Source organism: Oreochromis niloticus, linkage group LG23 (genome assembly GCF_001858045.2).
Source record: "Oreochromis niloticus isolate F11D_XX linkage group LG23, O_niloticus_UMD_NMBU, whole genome shotgun sequence".
NCBI classification, from domain to species: domain Eukaryota; kingdom Metazoa; phylum Chordata; class Actinopteri; order Cichliformes; family Cichlidae; genus Oreochromis; species Oreochromis niloticus.
The window spans coordinates 32,993,698-33,010,942 of NC_031986.2; the positions used below are offsets into that span (position 1 = coordinate 32,993,698).

Genomic DNA, 17,245 nt, shown 5'->3' on the forward strand with positions numbered 1-17,245 from the left:
AGGCCGAGAGTTTATTCAAGGTGTCAGCTCTTTTGTGGAAACACCAGCTACGGCTCATGTGTTATTATAATTACACCAGTGTATGTAGAGAGTGCAGTGCTCCTTTGTTTGCGTTTGCTGTGTTCTCTCAGGGACTGCTGTCCTTGGGGCATGTTTTTTTTTTTTTTTTTTTATTGTTGGTGGCTGTGTCTGCCATTCCAGTGCTGGATTTGAACAAATAAAACCCTGCGTCCAATAGTCAAGAATATTCATAAGCATTATGTTCTTAATATTGGGCTCTTCTCTCGTTAAATTGCTGCTAATGCTAACTCACTATTTCCTGCTAATGTAAGCTGCAGCAGGCACCATGGTTTTGGTCTGAGAGAGAACTAGGCTCGAGTTTCATGCTTTATAAAATCACAGTCTTTTCTGGCCAAATTAGGAGTTGACAGGAGGAGACTGCCTTTAACTGTCCACCTGCACATCCACATTGAGTATACTGTAATGCCAGTCTTGAAACATGTACATACGAGTCTTTGGAACGGAGAGGGGAGCGCCTTTAAAATGACACACAAGCAAATTTCACCATCAGGAATACAACAATTAGTTTGTTAGGCTGACTGTAAGCAGACATACCCGCTGCTCTATGGAATCAATCTGGTAAACGATCTGTTAATAAATTGTTAAGCAGCAGTTAACTGCAGGGCTCATCAAACCAACCATCTTTAAAGACTTATAGAATTATAAAGAGTCGGTGCATTTTGCTCATTTCCATCTTTTTATTCTCGGACTTTCCTAGAATAACTTTCTGTCATTCACAGATCAAAATAATCTTTATTTCCCTGATTGTGGGCCTTGACACAACGCCTCAGTTCATCTGTCTCATACAGGCAGTTTCAGCTCCATTACGCCTTCCTTTAGCTCTGTTTTCTTGCGCTTGGCTGCCACTTGTAAATTGAAGGTTTGAACAGCAGGTGGGTACTTGAGATGATCATATTAGCAATAGCTCCTCTCACTGATATCATTCAGAGTCAAGAGTAGAGGAAATACTCTCAAATGGAGTACTTAGAGTAGTCTGAAGCCTGAACCTTTAGGCTGTATGTATCTGCAGTATTTGCAACGTTAACCATGTTTAATGTGCAACAGCGTATCCATATTGTATATGACAGAAAATAAGGGTTGGCATTTTCACAGCCTCGCATAAGGAAGTAGATTCATTATATCTTCTAGGTGGTTAAACCCCAAACTGTTCTCAATCAGTGGGATTATAGCAGTGAGGGCTGGTGTAATCTTAGAAATGAACAGCAATTTTCTTTCTCCTTTCACTTTAGGAAGTCTGACTGTAACCATGAGAGCATATTAGTTAACGGAGCTGAGAGCAACAGGGACTCTTGACATGTCTGATAGCTCAGCTGGTCTTTGAAGAAGTTCAGCAGTGGGATTCAGTGTCACCGAGGTTAATTGCTTACACAGGTTACCATGCCTACTGTTCTTAAGTGTGCTCATATCCGCCGTGTTGCTACAGCGCTCGCTTGCTTTGCTGCAGCATTACCACAGCCAAGTTTTGGGCCAGTTAATTTACTTTAAAAAGGCTTTTTAGCTGCCCTTCACTTCAGTCTCTCTGACGGTAAACAGAGCCATTCAATCTGCTTAAATGACACCAGTGAATGGAAAAGTGTTGCAGACAGGTTCCTGTTGGAGGCAGAATCGCAGCCCCACATTCCTGTTCATACTGCCACTCCCAGCGAATGTAGATCATCCAAAGAGCAGCCGGTTTAAGTGTGCTGTAATAAGACTGATGTAAGTACCACAAGGTCACATCAGGAGCAGAGCTTCGTATTGAAAGAGCAGTAATAAAGAGATAGGGATTTGCCTACATAAAAACCTTAATCTATTTCTTCCGCTTTTGACAGAAATTCAGAGACCATCAAGGTCACGGACGCCAACTTGCTTGAATGTAATTACGCTCATTATCTGGTGTTGTACTATGGCTCCGTTATTTAAAATGAATGGGCTTTGGTCTCTTTGGCTACACACTGTGGAAGATTTTCCATTCTGCCATTGTGAAGGAAGAACTTCACACGGCGGCCCTGACCTGCCAGTCACCAGGAAACGTTCGTGATTGACTGATGAGCTTTTACCCTCGGCGGCCGTTTGTCTGTCTTGGAAAGTAGTGATGTCACCCGTACTGGTCGCCGTCATTCATGCCGCCTTTATAAAAGCTTAACTGATGGACTGCTTCTTTTTTTTATGTCTGTTTAATTTTTAAATGTGCACTTGGAGGAAAACTCGGTTTGCTGATCCATTGTGAAGGTGGAGTTTGATTGGATTATTTTGTCTTTAGTCCCATCATGTTAAGCAGCCAATGTGGTATTTTTCAGCACCAGTAGTGTGCAATTAATATTGCACATTGAACGAATATTTAATTTTGAAAAATTATATTTGATTGTGGGAAATGAGGGAAAAATCAGCGACTGACAGTGTGCTTGAGTGCAAGGCCGGAGAAGGAATCACAGCTAGAAGATGATCCTGGTATCGAAGGTATAAAGGGGACCATTCATGTGCTATCACTTGTTTTCAACAGTCATCTATCCCACATCCTGATACGAGCCTTGAAAGTTTCCTCCAGTAAATTATCAGAAAACTGATCAAACATCCCGGGTTCCTGTTTCTGTTCCTCTGCGTCACAGTGCAGTTTGTTCAAATATATATGATATATGCCATGATATTTATACTCAAAGTGGGGTAGAGTTTAAACGAATTCTTGACTGTCACACGTGGAGCAGGTGTACGTTTAATTTGGTTGCATTTTTTAACAGAGCTTAAATGATGATAATTTGATTATAAAGTTAAGAGAGATCAGAGATGCTGGAAAAAAATATTGACCAAAAGCAGGAACAAGACTTTATGTGATTTCATTAAATATTCTGTAATTATAGCAACAAAGAACATCAGCTGATTCTGAGGTTGTCCGGTGGGCAGAACTCACTGATTTTTCTTTTCTTTTTCTTTTTTTTCATGGAATCACCCAGGAATGATTTATAACTGTGAATGTGTGAATAGCAGGTGCTAATAAACAGACTGTGAGTGTGGCGGGACTAGAGATGATCTCGTGGCGACAAAAAATCTGCTGAATTTTTCAGAAGAAGAACGAGCTCAAACACGCACGCCATAATCAAACAATCCAGGCAGTGGAGGGAGGTTGCTGAGGATGTCGGAGCACCCAGAGGCGACAGGCACGTTGCCAGCTGTATTGGGGCTCCTGGATGTCCTCTACAGCACATCATAGCAGACTCTCCCAGCTAACAAAGGGATATCCCCATGAAGTCCCCTAAGGCTGCTGCTGTCATTGAGAAAGGCGATGTAGGAAAACAATACATCCAATCACAGAAGATCATCTCTCCTCTCATATGCACCACCAGTGATATAAACAGAACAACACAGGAGTTTGCAGCAGAGCCTCTGTGACAGTAATATGGCTCTAATTAGAGATGACTGCACACCACCCACACACCTGTCACTTCTCCGTGATGGATATCCAGGTAGTCAGATCCAGAGACTTTCAGCCATCGTGGTGAGTTCAGGGCCCCTCGTCGCTGCGCGCCGTTGCGGCGCTGAAGCTCATGGCAGGAGCGCCGCCGCGCAGAGGTCGGCAGGTGTGCTCCCACCCTGCTTCGACTTTTCATGTGAAGCTGGCGAACACACGGAGGCTTTCTGCTGACTTTGTCATCAAATATTCATGGCTGTCTGCATTAGCTTGCAGAGTTCTAATTGAGTTCTGTATATTCAGACGTGATTAACTCGGTCTAATTCCTCAAAGGAGTGAGCCAATTAGATAGCACTTGCATGAATAGGATTTCACATCTTGGTGCGTCTCCAGACTTGCCAAGACAATTATGCGCGTGTGTGTAATTGTGCCGTACAGTGGGTGTGAGCCAGCTAAATTCAAGCAGGTCATTATTTCTTATTACTGACCCGCACTACAGGAAATGCAGCCGTCCTATCCATTACAAGCGGGAAAATGAAAAGCGCGCGCGTTGTTATTAGAATACACTGTTTAGACAAGAGAGCAAATCCATGTATCGGCACCCACTAAACCTTCCTCCTGCTTTTCGTCCAAGCACCCCCACCCCGCTCCGCTCCCCACCCCCCACCCCAAGAGGCAAGCAGGAGAGAAAAATATCCGTGACCCAGTGCTGACCCACCACAATGTCACTCTAACTCATGCTATGAGAGAACTACTGCCGGGGTCTTTGTCAGTTTCTCTCTGTAACCAGAGCAGGAGACATTGCCCAAAGTCCAGAGGGGTCACATACTGCTGCGGAGCTGAATTTAAGGCGGAGAGGCAGACGGGCAGGCCGGCCACTTTGCCTGAGCCGGAGAGAGGGCCCCCACTGCCACCTTTTATTCTTTGAAGAAAGGCCTGAGCGAGGCATGAGCTGAGTGGTCGACCCTGTCCCTTCATGTTGGCTGTAGCTTGATGTTATCACGCAGCTAAAATAAGAAATCTGTGTGAACAAGTAAAGCCATGCAGCTGTGTGTACTAGCATGTATGAAAATTTAAATCCCAGCGGACGTGTGCCGTTTCATTAGTTTGCGTTGTTTTGAAGTGAAACCTGCACGGGCTGCTGGTGAGAAGGATCTCGGGGGCGGCGGCTGCCGAGACCATCCAGCCGACCGGGTGTTTAAAAAGAAACAAAACAGGAAAGGAAGCTCTGGCGGGATGCCGTCCCATTCCTGCACGTGCTGGTCATTTATAACCCGGTGTGAATTTATTACCCTGACAGACAGGGCTGAGCAGAGCTGAGCACAGGAGACTCTGAGGAAACGAGGCCTTTCCAGGTCAGAGACACCGAAACCTCGGCCCGCTCGTCCTGACTGACTGGCGTGCACACAGATGAGTGTCACAAACGCTCCGTCTGTGAATTATGCAGCTGATACTTTCAAGGTCACTGATCCTCTGAGTTAGCAAACCATTAGGAGAATCGCTTTCCACTGTGTGACATGCTCACTCACACCCACACACAAACAAAAAAACCATGCACACCTCAGTCATCTGCATCCAGGCAGCAGAGAAGATACGAGTGGGTGATTTACATAATGCGCTTAGAAATGACAGGATTCTGTAAAGGAGTCAAGTGTCGTTAATATATCTTCATGCGCTCACAACTGACGACCTAATGTTTAGAAACTACACAGATCGACGGAGTCAGGATGCCAGTCCTGCTCACTGGAAAGCAGTGACGGCTTCTAAAGGGAATTTAGGTTGAATGTCGAGGGCTGAGGGTGAGATTGTGTCAGGGGTCTCAGGTGAGAGGAGGCAGGGGTGCTGATCACTTGTTAACCTTCTCAGGATGAGGCATAGAGATGATCACAGTCACGGAACTCAAACAGCTGAAGGGGAAACATAATTTTAAACACAGACCTTTCCATCTCCGTGGCCTGAGCACACCGCGTATCAGGTGAGGGTGATGCTCCCACAGTCCCTCTGCAAAAACGTGGATTTCAATGAGATCCCAGGCTCCCTCAACAACAACAGATTTCTGGCATTTTCTCCAGGCCGACCCCTTCGTGATTTGTTTTAAGAATATAAAAACACCTTTCGTATAAAACTGCGCTCCCTTTGCTTTATGAAGTCACCCAGCGTAGCTCTAAAAAGCTCACCGTTACTGCTCATTTAACGCTCTTGCTTCCTTTTTTGCGATGAACAGAAACTTCGCAGCATCAGTGTCTGCGAACGCTAACACGGGCACGGGTTTGCCAAATCTCCAGTTTAAATATTCATTAAGAGAAGCTGATGCCAAGTCAGCTGTGAGTGAGGTAACTGCTTCTTCCTCGAGAAACTGCTTCAAATAACAGCGTGCATACACAGATACTGACTACTGAGAGCTTTTACAGCGTTGACCTTGGCAGTTGTAGTATGTGGGGTTGTAAGCAACTGCTGCGCTAAAGAGGAACTATTTGTTAATAAATCGATGTAAGGCGTCATCTCTTTTTCTCAGTCAGTTGTTTGATCTTGGAAAGAACATTGTGGATTTCTGATTTTCTCAGAGCAAAGCTCCCAAACCAAAAGGTATTCAGTTAGCTATGATAAAATTTCTTTTACATTTCAGGGGTTTTTTGCCTAAAAATGACAAAAGTAGGGAATCGATTTCACGAATACTTCCCCTCTTTTTCTTTTTTTGAACTGACTAATAAAACTCTGGACTTTAATAGCACATTTTAACTGGCTTAAAATTTAGATTTTACTCTCCTCATCGCACACATACCAGAGATGTCGTGGGAAATTCAGCTGCTATCTAGAGCTGCTTGGGGTTTGGTGTCTTTGCAGAGGACACTTGAGCATGTGGAGGAGTCAGAAATCAAACCACCAGCATTGCAATTAGTGGACATCCTGCTCTACCATCTGAGCCTCGGATGCCTTTGCTGTCAGTGGAGGGAAGCCGAGTGCACTGGCTTCCTGAACCAATGAGGATTGCAGGTCACTGCACTCTGCCAAGAAGCTAATAAGCTGCTGGCTCTAGCTTCATGTTCAGAGGACCCCGGGAAAACCGCAGGGCTGTGAGGTGATTCTGACTGAGACACACACTTTGGATAATATCATAAAAAATTTGCAGCTGTACAACTCTGATTTTTTTCTATATACCCCAATATCACTTGTTATATTATCAGAATCAAATCAATTTACCTATTTTTTTAAAATTTCATTTAATTGGTTGAAGGAGATGAATCAGCAGGTCGTCAGCTTGCCCCAAACACGGACCCGGGTTCCCGGTCATGAGATCCTTGTCTGTCAGATGAGCCAAACCAGATTTTTTTTCTTAGATTCCACGTTTGCTTCCTCCTGCACATTTGCATTATCGTTTTCCTGCTTTTGTCCCACCCACATCCCAACCTTGCACGAGGCTTTTGTAGCGTCAGGAAAAAAATTAGGGAATATAAAAATTTTATAGTCGGAAGATTCAGTCTAATCTTTTTTGAAGGTGCCCTGTTAGCAGCTTGTAGCTGTCTCTGTTCTAACAGTTGTTTTGGGAAATGTTTTTGGGACTGCAGGGATTTTTTGTTGGTTTGTACGAAAAAACCAAAAGAGACCAGTGGGAAGAGTTATCAGCACCATATCAAGTTTATTTAATACATCTGTGGTGTAAAGAGTAAGTGGAGCGTTGTGTTTTACCACAGAGTTGAGTCTGTAATGCACCCATGGTGCTCAGCTGTCAGTCTTTGAGTTTGTTCTCCATCCCAAAGTGTCAAATACTGGCACGCTGTCAAAGCTGGTATCATCTCACAGATACACATCAGGTGTCCTTTGATACTTGTGCTGTGACACAGTCGGCTGTGGCAGTGGTGAGACAGGTCTCTCACTTCTAAATCACCATATGTGGAAGCTCAGAGAGGTCCCTTTAGATGCACTGGTTAAGTGTCACTTTCAGCATGCAGGGTTAATGTTGTGAACACTTGTAGTTGGATCCAAACAAGCATCTATTACAAAGCCTAGCATAAACTTGGAAAGCCAACGAAAGCAAACCTCCAATCTCACCCCTTCAACTTCATTTTGAAGTTGGCCTCTTGGCTCCTTTTGCTCTTGTGTGAAAGAACTGAAGTCAAAGGTAACCTGGTGCATATCTAGGATGATGTCAGCACCTGGCAAAACTGCAGTATTTAACATGAGATTTAACAGCATTGCAGTCCGTGCAGTCTAAATTAACATCATTTCCCAAAACCTCTGACTCTGTTCTTGTGGTTTGCAGTGTTATGTTAGGCTGAATTGTGTTGGGAAATTTCCTTTTTTTAACATTCTTATTTTTTTTTCCATTCTACTTGACACAGGAGAAAATACTTGTATACGTAAGTAACTGTTTTAAACAAAAGGCTTTTCCCGCTTGATTGACTCATATTAAGCAATAAAAGGGAGAGAAGCTGCTTGTCAAGGTTCATTAAATCAGTGGACATCTTCCCTCGGGAGGTAGAAGGGTCAGTGATTTGACTCATAGTTCAACAACAAGTCATTAACTCTCATTCAGTCCATGAAGAGCGCTCAGATGCATGTTTCCTACAAGCTCTTGTTAGGTATCAGAGAGCTACCTTCAGCAGAGTGCAGCGATGTCACACGGCGTGGCCGGGCGCCGACCAGCGCATTCTGTGACACACATGCACACGGAATCAGATCATCTGTAAATTTGGCCCGCTCTGAGTTCAGCGTGCCAGGTCATAAATGGCGTGTAGCCTCACTGATCTCCAGCCTACCTCCTGTCAGCCCGAGTTGCGAAAGAGAGAGAAGAGAGAGGTGTAAAAATCTGTGTTGCTACGGTTGCGGAGACGATGAACAGCTTCAGCTCAACAGTGTGCCACATCACATTTCCAGCTGTTTATCGTTTCATGTGCAAACACGGAAAACACGTCTTTGTTCCCGCATTCTTTTACCTTTAGCTGCTCTTTGCACTGAAACACAGAGACACATTAGTGTTCGCTGGATTCTGAGGAGAGAAGAGGCATGGAAGTTTTCAAGTCTTGGCCAGACAAGCAAACTCCCTCGCTTGCATTACAGAAATTGAATGGAGTTTTTTAGCTTTTTTATTTTCTCGTCAGTATTTTTACAAGTGCGGGCTAATTGATTAATTATCATCAAACCCTCCAGTATTTCTGAAAACTGAGCTGACTGTCACTTGATCCAGTAAAGCTGCAAATTACAAGTGGACTTGAAGCGGAAATTAGTGAAACATTTTCACTCGACAAAAGACTTAATATTAGACTCCCAGCCTTCATGGTGTGTATTTTTTTCTGGTGTGAGCGTCTCTTTCTGTCACCCGACTCTCATGTTCAGCGCGGATCACATGGGACCGCTTGACTCCGTTACGTGCTTCGTTCGCCATCGCAGTTCTCATCCTGACAGACAGCTGTGTCGAACGCCGTTTTGTTGGGCCGTTCCCAAACGGTGAGAAGCTCAGCCGGACTGTCCGAGCTCTCATTTTGTGTTGCCAGAGCAATTTACAGCAAAAGAAAAATGGCTTACAATGAAAGAAAAAGGGGGGGTCGCGATTGACTTTAACACACTCTACTCACCCCTCGGTTCAGCAAGAGGCTGTCTGACCTAAATTCACTTTACCTCATCTGCCTAGACATTTGTTTAGCCTTCTGGGCAAACACTTAGAGAAATGTTTGAGGGAGAGAGGAGGAAAAAAAGAATACATATGCTTGAATACATCACATTTAGTCAAGGGAAAAGTAAAACCCGGACATCTGCAGACATATACAGCCCTCTAGTGGCAAACTACAAGGGACCTGAATGTCTGACAGGGAGGGCATGAAGTGATTTATGCAGAATTTCCTAAACCATCTGTGGAAGTCGTGCCCAACCGCAGACCATGAGCATTCTCTGTGTTGACATCAGACCCGGGTTTGTGTAACAGACCTTAATAAACGTTACCTAATCCCAAATAACAGGAGTCACGAGTGAATGGGAAAAACGACAGCGGCTGAGCAGAATAAATGAATTGAGGTCATAGAATCTTACCATCAGAGAGAAAGAGAGAAATTTTGTCTTTTGAGTACTGTACTCATTACAATGGCCCGGAGGAACTGTGTGCTGTGAAATCATATGCTCTAGTTAAGCTAAACAAGGGCAAGGTATTCCCACATGAAGGGCAGATGAGAATAAGTAAGTAGAAATGCAGGCAGATGAGTAAGAGTTGAAGATGGTTTAGTGCTGTTTGGCCCTGGTATCTCACTCAGATTCTCAGGTTGCAAATATATTCTCCCCCCTCTCTCGATCTCTACCTCTACCTCTCTCTGTCTGTGTGCGTGCGTGAGGCAAACCTCAAGGGCTCAGTGCAGCGAGCTCATTAAAGGCTTTATTCCACTTCCAGGATCGAGCGGGATTGCAATATGGACATTGTTTATACACAAATGTTGCCCTGGGAATAATGTTTATTTCTATTACCATCTTGGAGGGGTGTGGGTGTGGGGGGTGTGGGGAGGCGGGGGGGATGCTGAGCATGTCTGCACTCATTGCTTTTCATGAAATAATGCCTCTCCAGGAGTGCCTTGAAGAAGCGGCCATTTTTCAAACCACGTTTCTCCAGCCTGCAGTCAGGCGTCAGCTGCCCCCCTCTCTTGCCCTCTCGCCCTCCGGTGGCATGCGATCGTGTTACGAGAGCCGTGTCAGGAGCAGTTTAACCGTGCACTTGAACCAATGAGCCTCATTCTGTAAAAGGCTTCTTCATTCATTTGCATACAGACTGTGAACGTCGGTGCATGTGCCGCACAGCCGGACGGGGGGGCGGCTGCGAGTTTACCTCGGCCGAGCGGTCACAGAAGTGTCATTTTAAGCGGCAGGGCCCGGCGGTGCGACTGGGAGGCAGCCGATGACGCAGCGCAGTGTTGCTACACACCCCGAGCTGTGTTTGGAAACACTGAGGCAGCTTGCTACTACAGTGGGAGCCAATGGGAACAGCTGAACCGTGCACTCTTTAGCCCAGCCAAGCGCAAAATGGGGGGGAGGAGGAGGAGGGGGAGGAGGAGGCGAACAGAGAGACAACAGAGATCCAGGAAATGCCTGAGCGAGGAGCAGCGACGGCGGGGCCCGTCAAGTCGCACGCAGCCGCATCGGGCCGCACATTGATCACTCTCACATGATATATCCATCCCCCTGTAATTGCATTGCTGTTTAGAGAGGCAGTCGTTATTTATGAAATATTGAAATAACAAATGGTGTCTCCCGGCAGATATTAAGAAGAGAGATGCCACAGATAAGTCAGAGGCAGGCAGCGGCCACGTCTCCCCGCGGGCCGCTTGCCCAGTCGCCTGGCTGCAGAAATCCTGCAGTCATCACAAAGTGGAAATATTTACTGCTCGCACTCTTGCATACGGGAGGATGGAGTGTGGGTGAGGGCAGCTGAAAAATGACTGTGTTTGTGTTTCGAGAGGAGTGCTAATCAGATTCCTTCAGCTTCGGAGGCATTTGAGGACAGCCGAGCTAAAGGTCCCTAGTGTGGATTTATAAGTTGCACAAGCACAAATGGGCGCAGAGCCACCAGAAGTGCAACACTGGCGACAGGAAGTTTCTAATCACAGCCTACAAAAACTAGAAGAAAATGCAGGGTTTTCACATTTTCCATGCTGGTGAAATTTCTTAGCCAACTTGTTAACAAGGCCCACTGTAAGTGAATCATCAAAATCACTTCATTCATCATCAGGTTTGTTGTGTAACCGTGTGGGTGTCTGTGTGTTTGTGTCTACAGAACACCCTTGAGACCTGCACCATCTGCAGTAAGCCCATCATGGAGCGCATCCTGCGAGCTACTGGGAAAGCCTACCACCCTCACTGCTTCACCTGCGTGGTGTGTCACCGCAGCCTGGACGGCATCCCTTTCACTGTGGACGCTTCCAACCACATCCACTGCATCGAGGATTTTCACAAGTATGTAAACAAGTCCCTTTTAGATTTGGAGCTTTACTCATCGCTATATTTACATTAATAGACGACGTGTACGCATGAGGGAAGTTTGCTTTCACTTGTCATACTGTAACGCAGATAAGAGGTCGCACAAAGCTGGTTATAAGTTTCCCCAGGGTTTCTCCTGTATGTGGCGTTAGCAGCAGCTGACCAATTACAATTATTCATAAGTGTAATGGGAGCAGAGTGGCTGATATTACAAGGGAAGATGAATGGGAAACGTATTAAGAGGTTAAGCATATAATACAGACTGAAAGCAGCACAGCTGCTGCAGACAAAGCAGCAGACTGTGAGTGTGTGTGAAAGGAAAAGCGCTGTAGAATAACATAGCATTAAACGTGTGTGCTTTAAGCGCTTTGGTCAGTACGACTTTATTAATATAGCAGATCTTTTAAAGTCTGAGCTATTTGAAGCCAGCAAGGCTAAATGCAGTGTCTACGGCGGATTTATGAATATCATTCGGACACAATAGAATCTGATGGATTATAATCAAGTATTTCATGAAATTAGGGCTGCTCGATTATGGCAAAAATGATAATCACGATTATTTTCACTGAAATTGAGATCTCGATTATTTGACGATATTTATTTAACAATAACAATGTATTGAATAATGGCTTTAAAGATGTCAAAAAATAATATAAAATAGTGTGCAAATACTGATAACAGTGCAAATGTTTGCATTATAAAAAAATAAATGAAAAATGTAAACATCTATGTTTAGTGAACTTCAAAATACTGCATAATACTGGTTGTTCACTGTGTTAATTGAGGAGTGGTCTTTGGCGAGGAAAACGTTACCGCGTTTGTTATCTCCTTGTGTCGCTGGGAGCTGGTGGGATATTTAGTCGCGTTGTACAGGGTAGCGTGAATGGAGGTCTGTGAGGATGAAGCAGGTGTTGTCAAGAGTTTTTCTCTATGTTCCTTCATTGTTTGATCGTATGTCACTTTGTGAGCGGTCTTCAAATGATTGAATAAATTTGTAGTGTTGCTCTGTGGTGCAGCTACGACACCGTAGCAAAGTTTACACACTATGTCTACTTGATCCACGTCTGACTCCGCGAACCCGTAATGTTTCCACACCACTGAAGTCGTTTTACCTCTCTTTTCAACCAACGGCATTCTTTCTTCAGCAGCCATTATCCTCTCCTCTCCAAATAACTTCTGCTTAGCTTTCCGAGCTTTCCGAGCTTTCCGAGCTTCCCTCGGGTCCTCTTAATTGCGTGTTCGAAATGCAGAGAGGTGCGCTCGATTTGCCACACGGAGCAGCGCGAGAGTAAAGCACGAGGGAGGTGCTAATAATCGGCTCAGTCATTTTTAATGATCGTTGAAAGCCCAGATCGTAATCTAGATTAAAATTAGATTAATTGAGCAGCCCTACATGAAATGAATGTTTTTTATATTTGTTCCTTCAGCTACGGCCTCCATGGTGTTTGAAACTGTTTGCAGCCAACAGAGACTAAAGCTCCATCTAAGAATCTATATTTCTCACTGATGCTCATCCAGTAATTTTGTGCGTGTTGACCTTTAATCTGGAACGTAACCTGCTCCGGAGTAGGTTAGGTTTACGGCATACAGTAGGTTACCATAGTGATTATACCCCTGAAAGAAGTGAACCACCTTCATAGTACAGGAAAGCCAGGATTAACCTTAAAGGTACCTGGATTAGACAATAGCTTCTGGACAGAAACGTGACTCCACTGCAAATGTGCCTTAAACCTTCATTCCCTCTAACGGCCAACAGGGGGCAACTCTTCTGGATATAAAACAAAGTACGACTGTATAGATGATTGTGAGAAAATGACCCTTCGTCTCACTTGATTTTGACCTCGGTGAACATTTTCCTGATTTTAAGTTCCAAGTTTAACGTCTTCTTTAAAAAAGCATTATTTTTATTTTTGTAAGTTACTTTCCTATTCTGAGTAAAAAATATATTAGAGCTCTGTGTATTTTAGGACATGGCTATTTTATGCTCATTGATAATGTGGTGTCCTTTGGTACTCGGTCACTTTCACCCACCATGCTACATTTACCAATGGGTGATGTAATCCTGGCTACATCCGTCTGCTGTACATGTACGTCAGGAGCTGGTACCAGGTTATCCTGGCCAAAAAGGCAACTTAAATGTTTAATGCCAGTGGATGTACTAATCTGTGTCAGGTCAGCGCCAACTTTTTTTGTACGGTCACGGTACAGTTCTTGCTTAAGAAGAGGAGACGAGGATTAGAAACACTTCTCCTATTTACTGAAGCCAAGCGAGGGGCAGCCAATCAGACGAAAGTGGGCATCTAGCGAGCTGTGCTATTTACGGAAGCCAAGTGAGGGGCAGCCAATCAGACGAAAGTGGGCATCTAGCAAGCTGTACTATTTACGGAAGCCAAGCGAGGGGCAGCCAATCAGACGAAAGTGGGCATCTAGCGAGCTGTGCTATTTACGGAAGCCAAGTGAGGGGCAGCCAATCAGACGAAAGTGGGCATCTAGCGAGCTGTACTTAAAGAGACGAGAACTTAAAAATGTGGGTTGTTTTTTTTTTTTTACATGCGATGCACTGAGGGCTCCTTCACCACTTAACAAACAGAATCACAGTAGAAATGGATACTGATGTTGCTTTCTACCTGCTTGGTGTCTTAATTCCCCCATAAAGATTTCATGAAGTGACAATATATCAGTGTTGTGTTTACAGCTTGTTTAGCAACATAAAACACAAGACATGCTGTTTTAAAATCCTTTACTAACTTTGTAAATTCATGCATTTTTAAAGCTCCTCGTCAGAATGTTAGGGCTTCCTTTTTGGGAAACATTGCAAACGGTTTCACAAATCTAGTGAACTGGATATGTAGACATGAATTTAGTAGTACATTCCTGTCATTTTGTCACCCTCCACTCATTGCATAACTGCTAGCTTCCCAGAAATGTTCCTTCTTTACTCAGTGACCAGAAGGGAAACAGAAGTAAAACGCTGGCTCTTGGCGTGAGTGTGCAGCTCTCGGTTTGGGAAGCTCAACGCAAGGCCCCTTGTTTAATTTCACGCGACAAGCGTGGCCTCCACAGCGTGGCCCTTTGTGTCGAGGAATAGCCACGACAAGAATCTTTCTTTTTCTTTTCTTTTCTTTTTTTTTTTGGCCGTGGTTCCCCAAAGCCACCTAACCTCTTTACTTCCCGATTCACAGACAATGGATGCACGTGTAGAACAGAAGAACTTTCGGTCATGTGACAGGACCTAGAATCTCACTGCACTTTTCATATCCTCATCAGTTCTATTGTTAGACAGACCTCTTTCTGCTGAAGGCGTTTCCAGAGTTGCTAGTTCAAAGGTTTGTTCTGTAAAACTCACTGAGAGTGTCCGATAAGATTTCTCAGAATGCCCCCTCTATATTTAGTAAATGTCGTTTTCTAGATTTTGTGTAGTCTTCATGTTTGAGTGATGAAATAGTTAACCTTTGAGTGACTTCAAATGTGGCAACATTTACGGGCATCAGCCCTCGTGTATATTTTTATGTTCACAGTTAAACCTTTCATAGTTTTTACAGAAATTGCGCCATCGGTATGATAAGTATGATAATGAAAGCTGTGTCTGGATTATAAATCTCAAAATATTTGAGTGTTTCTGCACAAAATATTTGAAATATGGCACACCCACAAACCAGATGAGTTGAGATTTGGTTTGAAACAGAAGGATGGATGTAATAAAGGATGAAGTTTATCTAAATAAATAGAACTTTACAGTATTTTTATTTCAGTTTTGTATTAAAATGGTTGAAAACCACAGTTAATGTCATGAGAACGTTCTAGAATATCTTCCGTAAATGTTGAAGCGGGTTCAACAGTCTATGTGAAGAGCAACACAGATCACAACAATCGCAGTGATTTAGCTTTTTGGTCGCTTTTTCATCATTTCTTTGCCTCCCTAAACCGTGACTCGCACATGGAAGCACAAGTCCTGATAGTTGCACCGAAAGGCTGTAAACATTTGTCGATGTGCCCGGCTGTCAGATGATAATCACAGGTTCTTAGATTGAGGGGCTGCACAACATGAAGTTTGGCGAATACTGTGAGAGCCGACGGTCAAGAAATCATTCGTTTATTTATTAAATCAACAAAAATGTCAAAGCTTTTCTTAGTTTTAGCCTCTCGGAATGATTTGCTGCTTTTTCTCTGGGATTTCGTGTCACACAAAAGCAATTTAAACTTGAGTTTAGAGATGTCCTTTTTGTACACATACAGACAGAATGATTAATAGATTAATTCGCTAATGAAAAGAGCCATTAGTTGCACCTCTGCTTGAACCGTGCAGTAAAACTCGGCTAATGGCAAACAGTCAGTAAAGGTCACATTGTGTCACATTGTTCTGAGCTTATTTCTGTTGTTCTTGGTTGTTTTTCACAGGAAGTTTGCTCCTCGCTGCTGTGTGTGCTCTGAGCCTATAATGCCGGCACCGGGCCAGGAGGAGACCGTTCGTATTGTGGCCCTGGACCGTGACTTCCATGTGCAGTGCTACCGCTGTGAGGTACGAGCTCTGTGTGTTTACCTCTCCCTGTGTGTGTGTGTGTCTGTCCTCTATAATTAGCAGTGATGGTTCTGAATAATGTTGCGCGGCTCCAGGTGACAGTCATTACTGCATAAAGGTATAAGGCATAACGTACACACCGATCCCCCGAGTCACCTTTTCAGCGAGACGAGTGAATCATCCCTCTCTTACCTGCCTCGAAATAGCTTCCCGTCTCTCCTCTGCAAAGTTCACGGACTTACATAGAAACCAATCTGTCAGGCGCCGCTCGCCTGCTTGATAAGCGGCGCTGAGACGTTACGTGCCCGGCTAAAAGAGAAGTAACGTGTCACATTGTCAAAGAGCTGCGCCAGCGTGAGCACACAGAGCGTTTGCCAGACATAAAGGTCAAAGCAAAGCAGAGCAGATTAGTTCAGCTGAAGGGGCTCAACAAGAGAAGAATTTTGTCACCAGGGAGCAATGAGTAGATGGAGTTCTGTGTGTGTGTGTGTGTGTGTGTGTGTTGGGGAGAGAAAGGAAGGTTGAGTGTAAGCCAGTGTCACAGACAATGGAAAAATAATGCCATAGCATTGTGTGCATCTGTACATTCTGTTTGTTTCTTGGCATGTAAAGAGCGCACACCTCACCACATCTTACCACAACACACAGAAACCAGCTGAAGGCTGCAGTCAGACTACAGAGCTGCAACATTTGGCATCCCCGGGTTCACGCTGCACGCTTGCAGCCCGACTTGGATCATAGGGAGTCCCTTTTCCATGTCGTGCACGGAATTTGATTGTTTATTCCCACAGAGCATTTAGCATACTTCACAACATCCTGACACAAAAGCTCCTCGACAGTTTCTTTAGTTCTGATAGCTCAACCAATAGGAGAGCATTTTTTTTATTATTTCTACTGCTCAGCTGTGTACACCTGTAAACATGAGCGGAACAGAAGAGGAGTGAAGCTGGTGGTGCAACTCAGGGCGAGCTGTGAAATGGCGCTGACAGATCGGTATCGCACACACTGCTCCAGTTGCCATCGTCAGTTTACATTCTTTTCCTGGATGTCAGCGGCACCTTCTGCTCAGTGACATCACGCAAATCGTGAAAGAGGTCAAGCGTGAATGACCGAGAAGCAATGTGTAGTTTGTCATGTCTCCAAGCCACAAAAAGGCACAGTTTCATGACTTTATGATTGCCTGATGTGACACAGGGACACACATCATCTGAGCCTGACAACACTGTGTGATAACCGCTGTAACAGAATGTAGAACGATGGTTAATTAAACTGAATAACTGAATATGAATAACAAAAAATGAGATAAT

General features: G+C 44.3%; 1 protein-coding gene across 4 annotated transcripts in view; it reads left to right on the forward strand.

The window, feature by feature from the left end:
- Nucleotides 1–17,245, forward strand: part of lpp (LIM domain containing preferred translocation partner in lipoma) — a 179,246-nt gene that overhangs the window by 154,782 nt on the left and 7,219 nt on the right. For all 4 annotated transcript variants that reach the window (XM_025902823.1, XM_005451220.4, XM_005451219.4 and 1 more), the window contains 2 exons: nt 11,217–11,395; nt 15,818–15,938. In XM_025902823.1, coding sequence (XP_025758608.1) covers nt 11,217–11,395; nt 15,818–15,938 — 300 coding nt within the window. The remainder of the gene's footprint in view (nt 1–11,216; nt 11,396–15,817; nt 15,939–17,245) is intronic.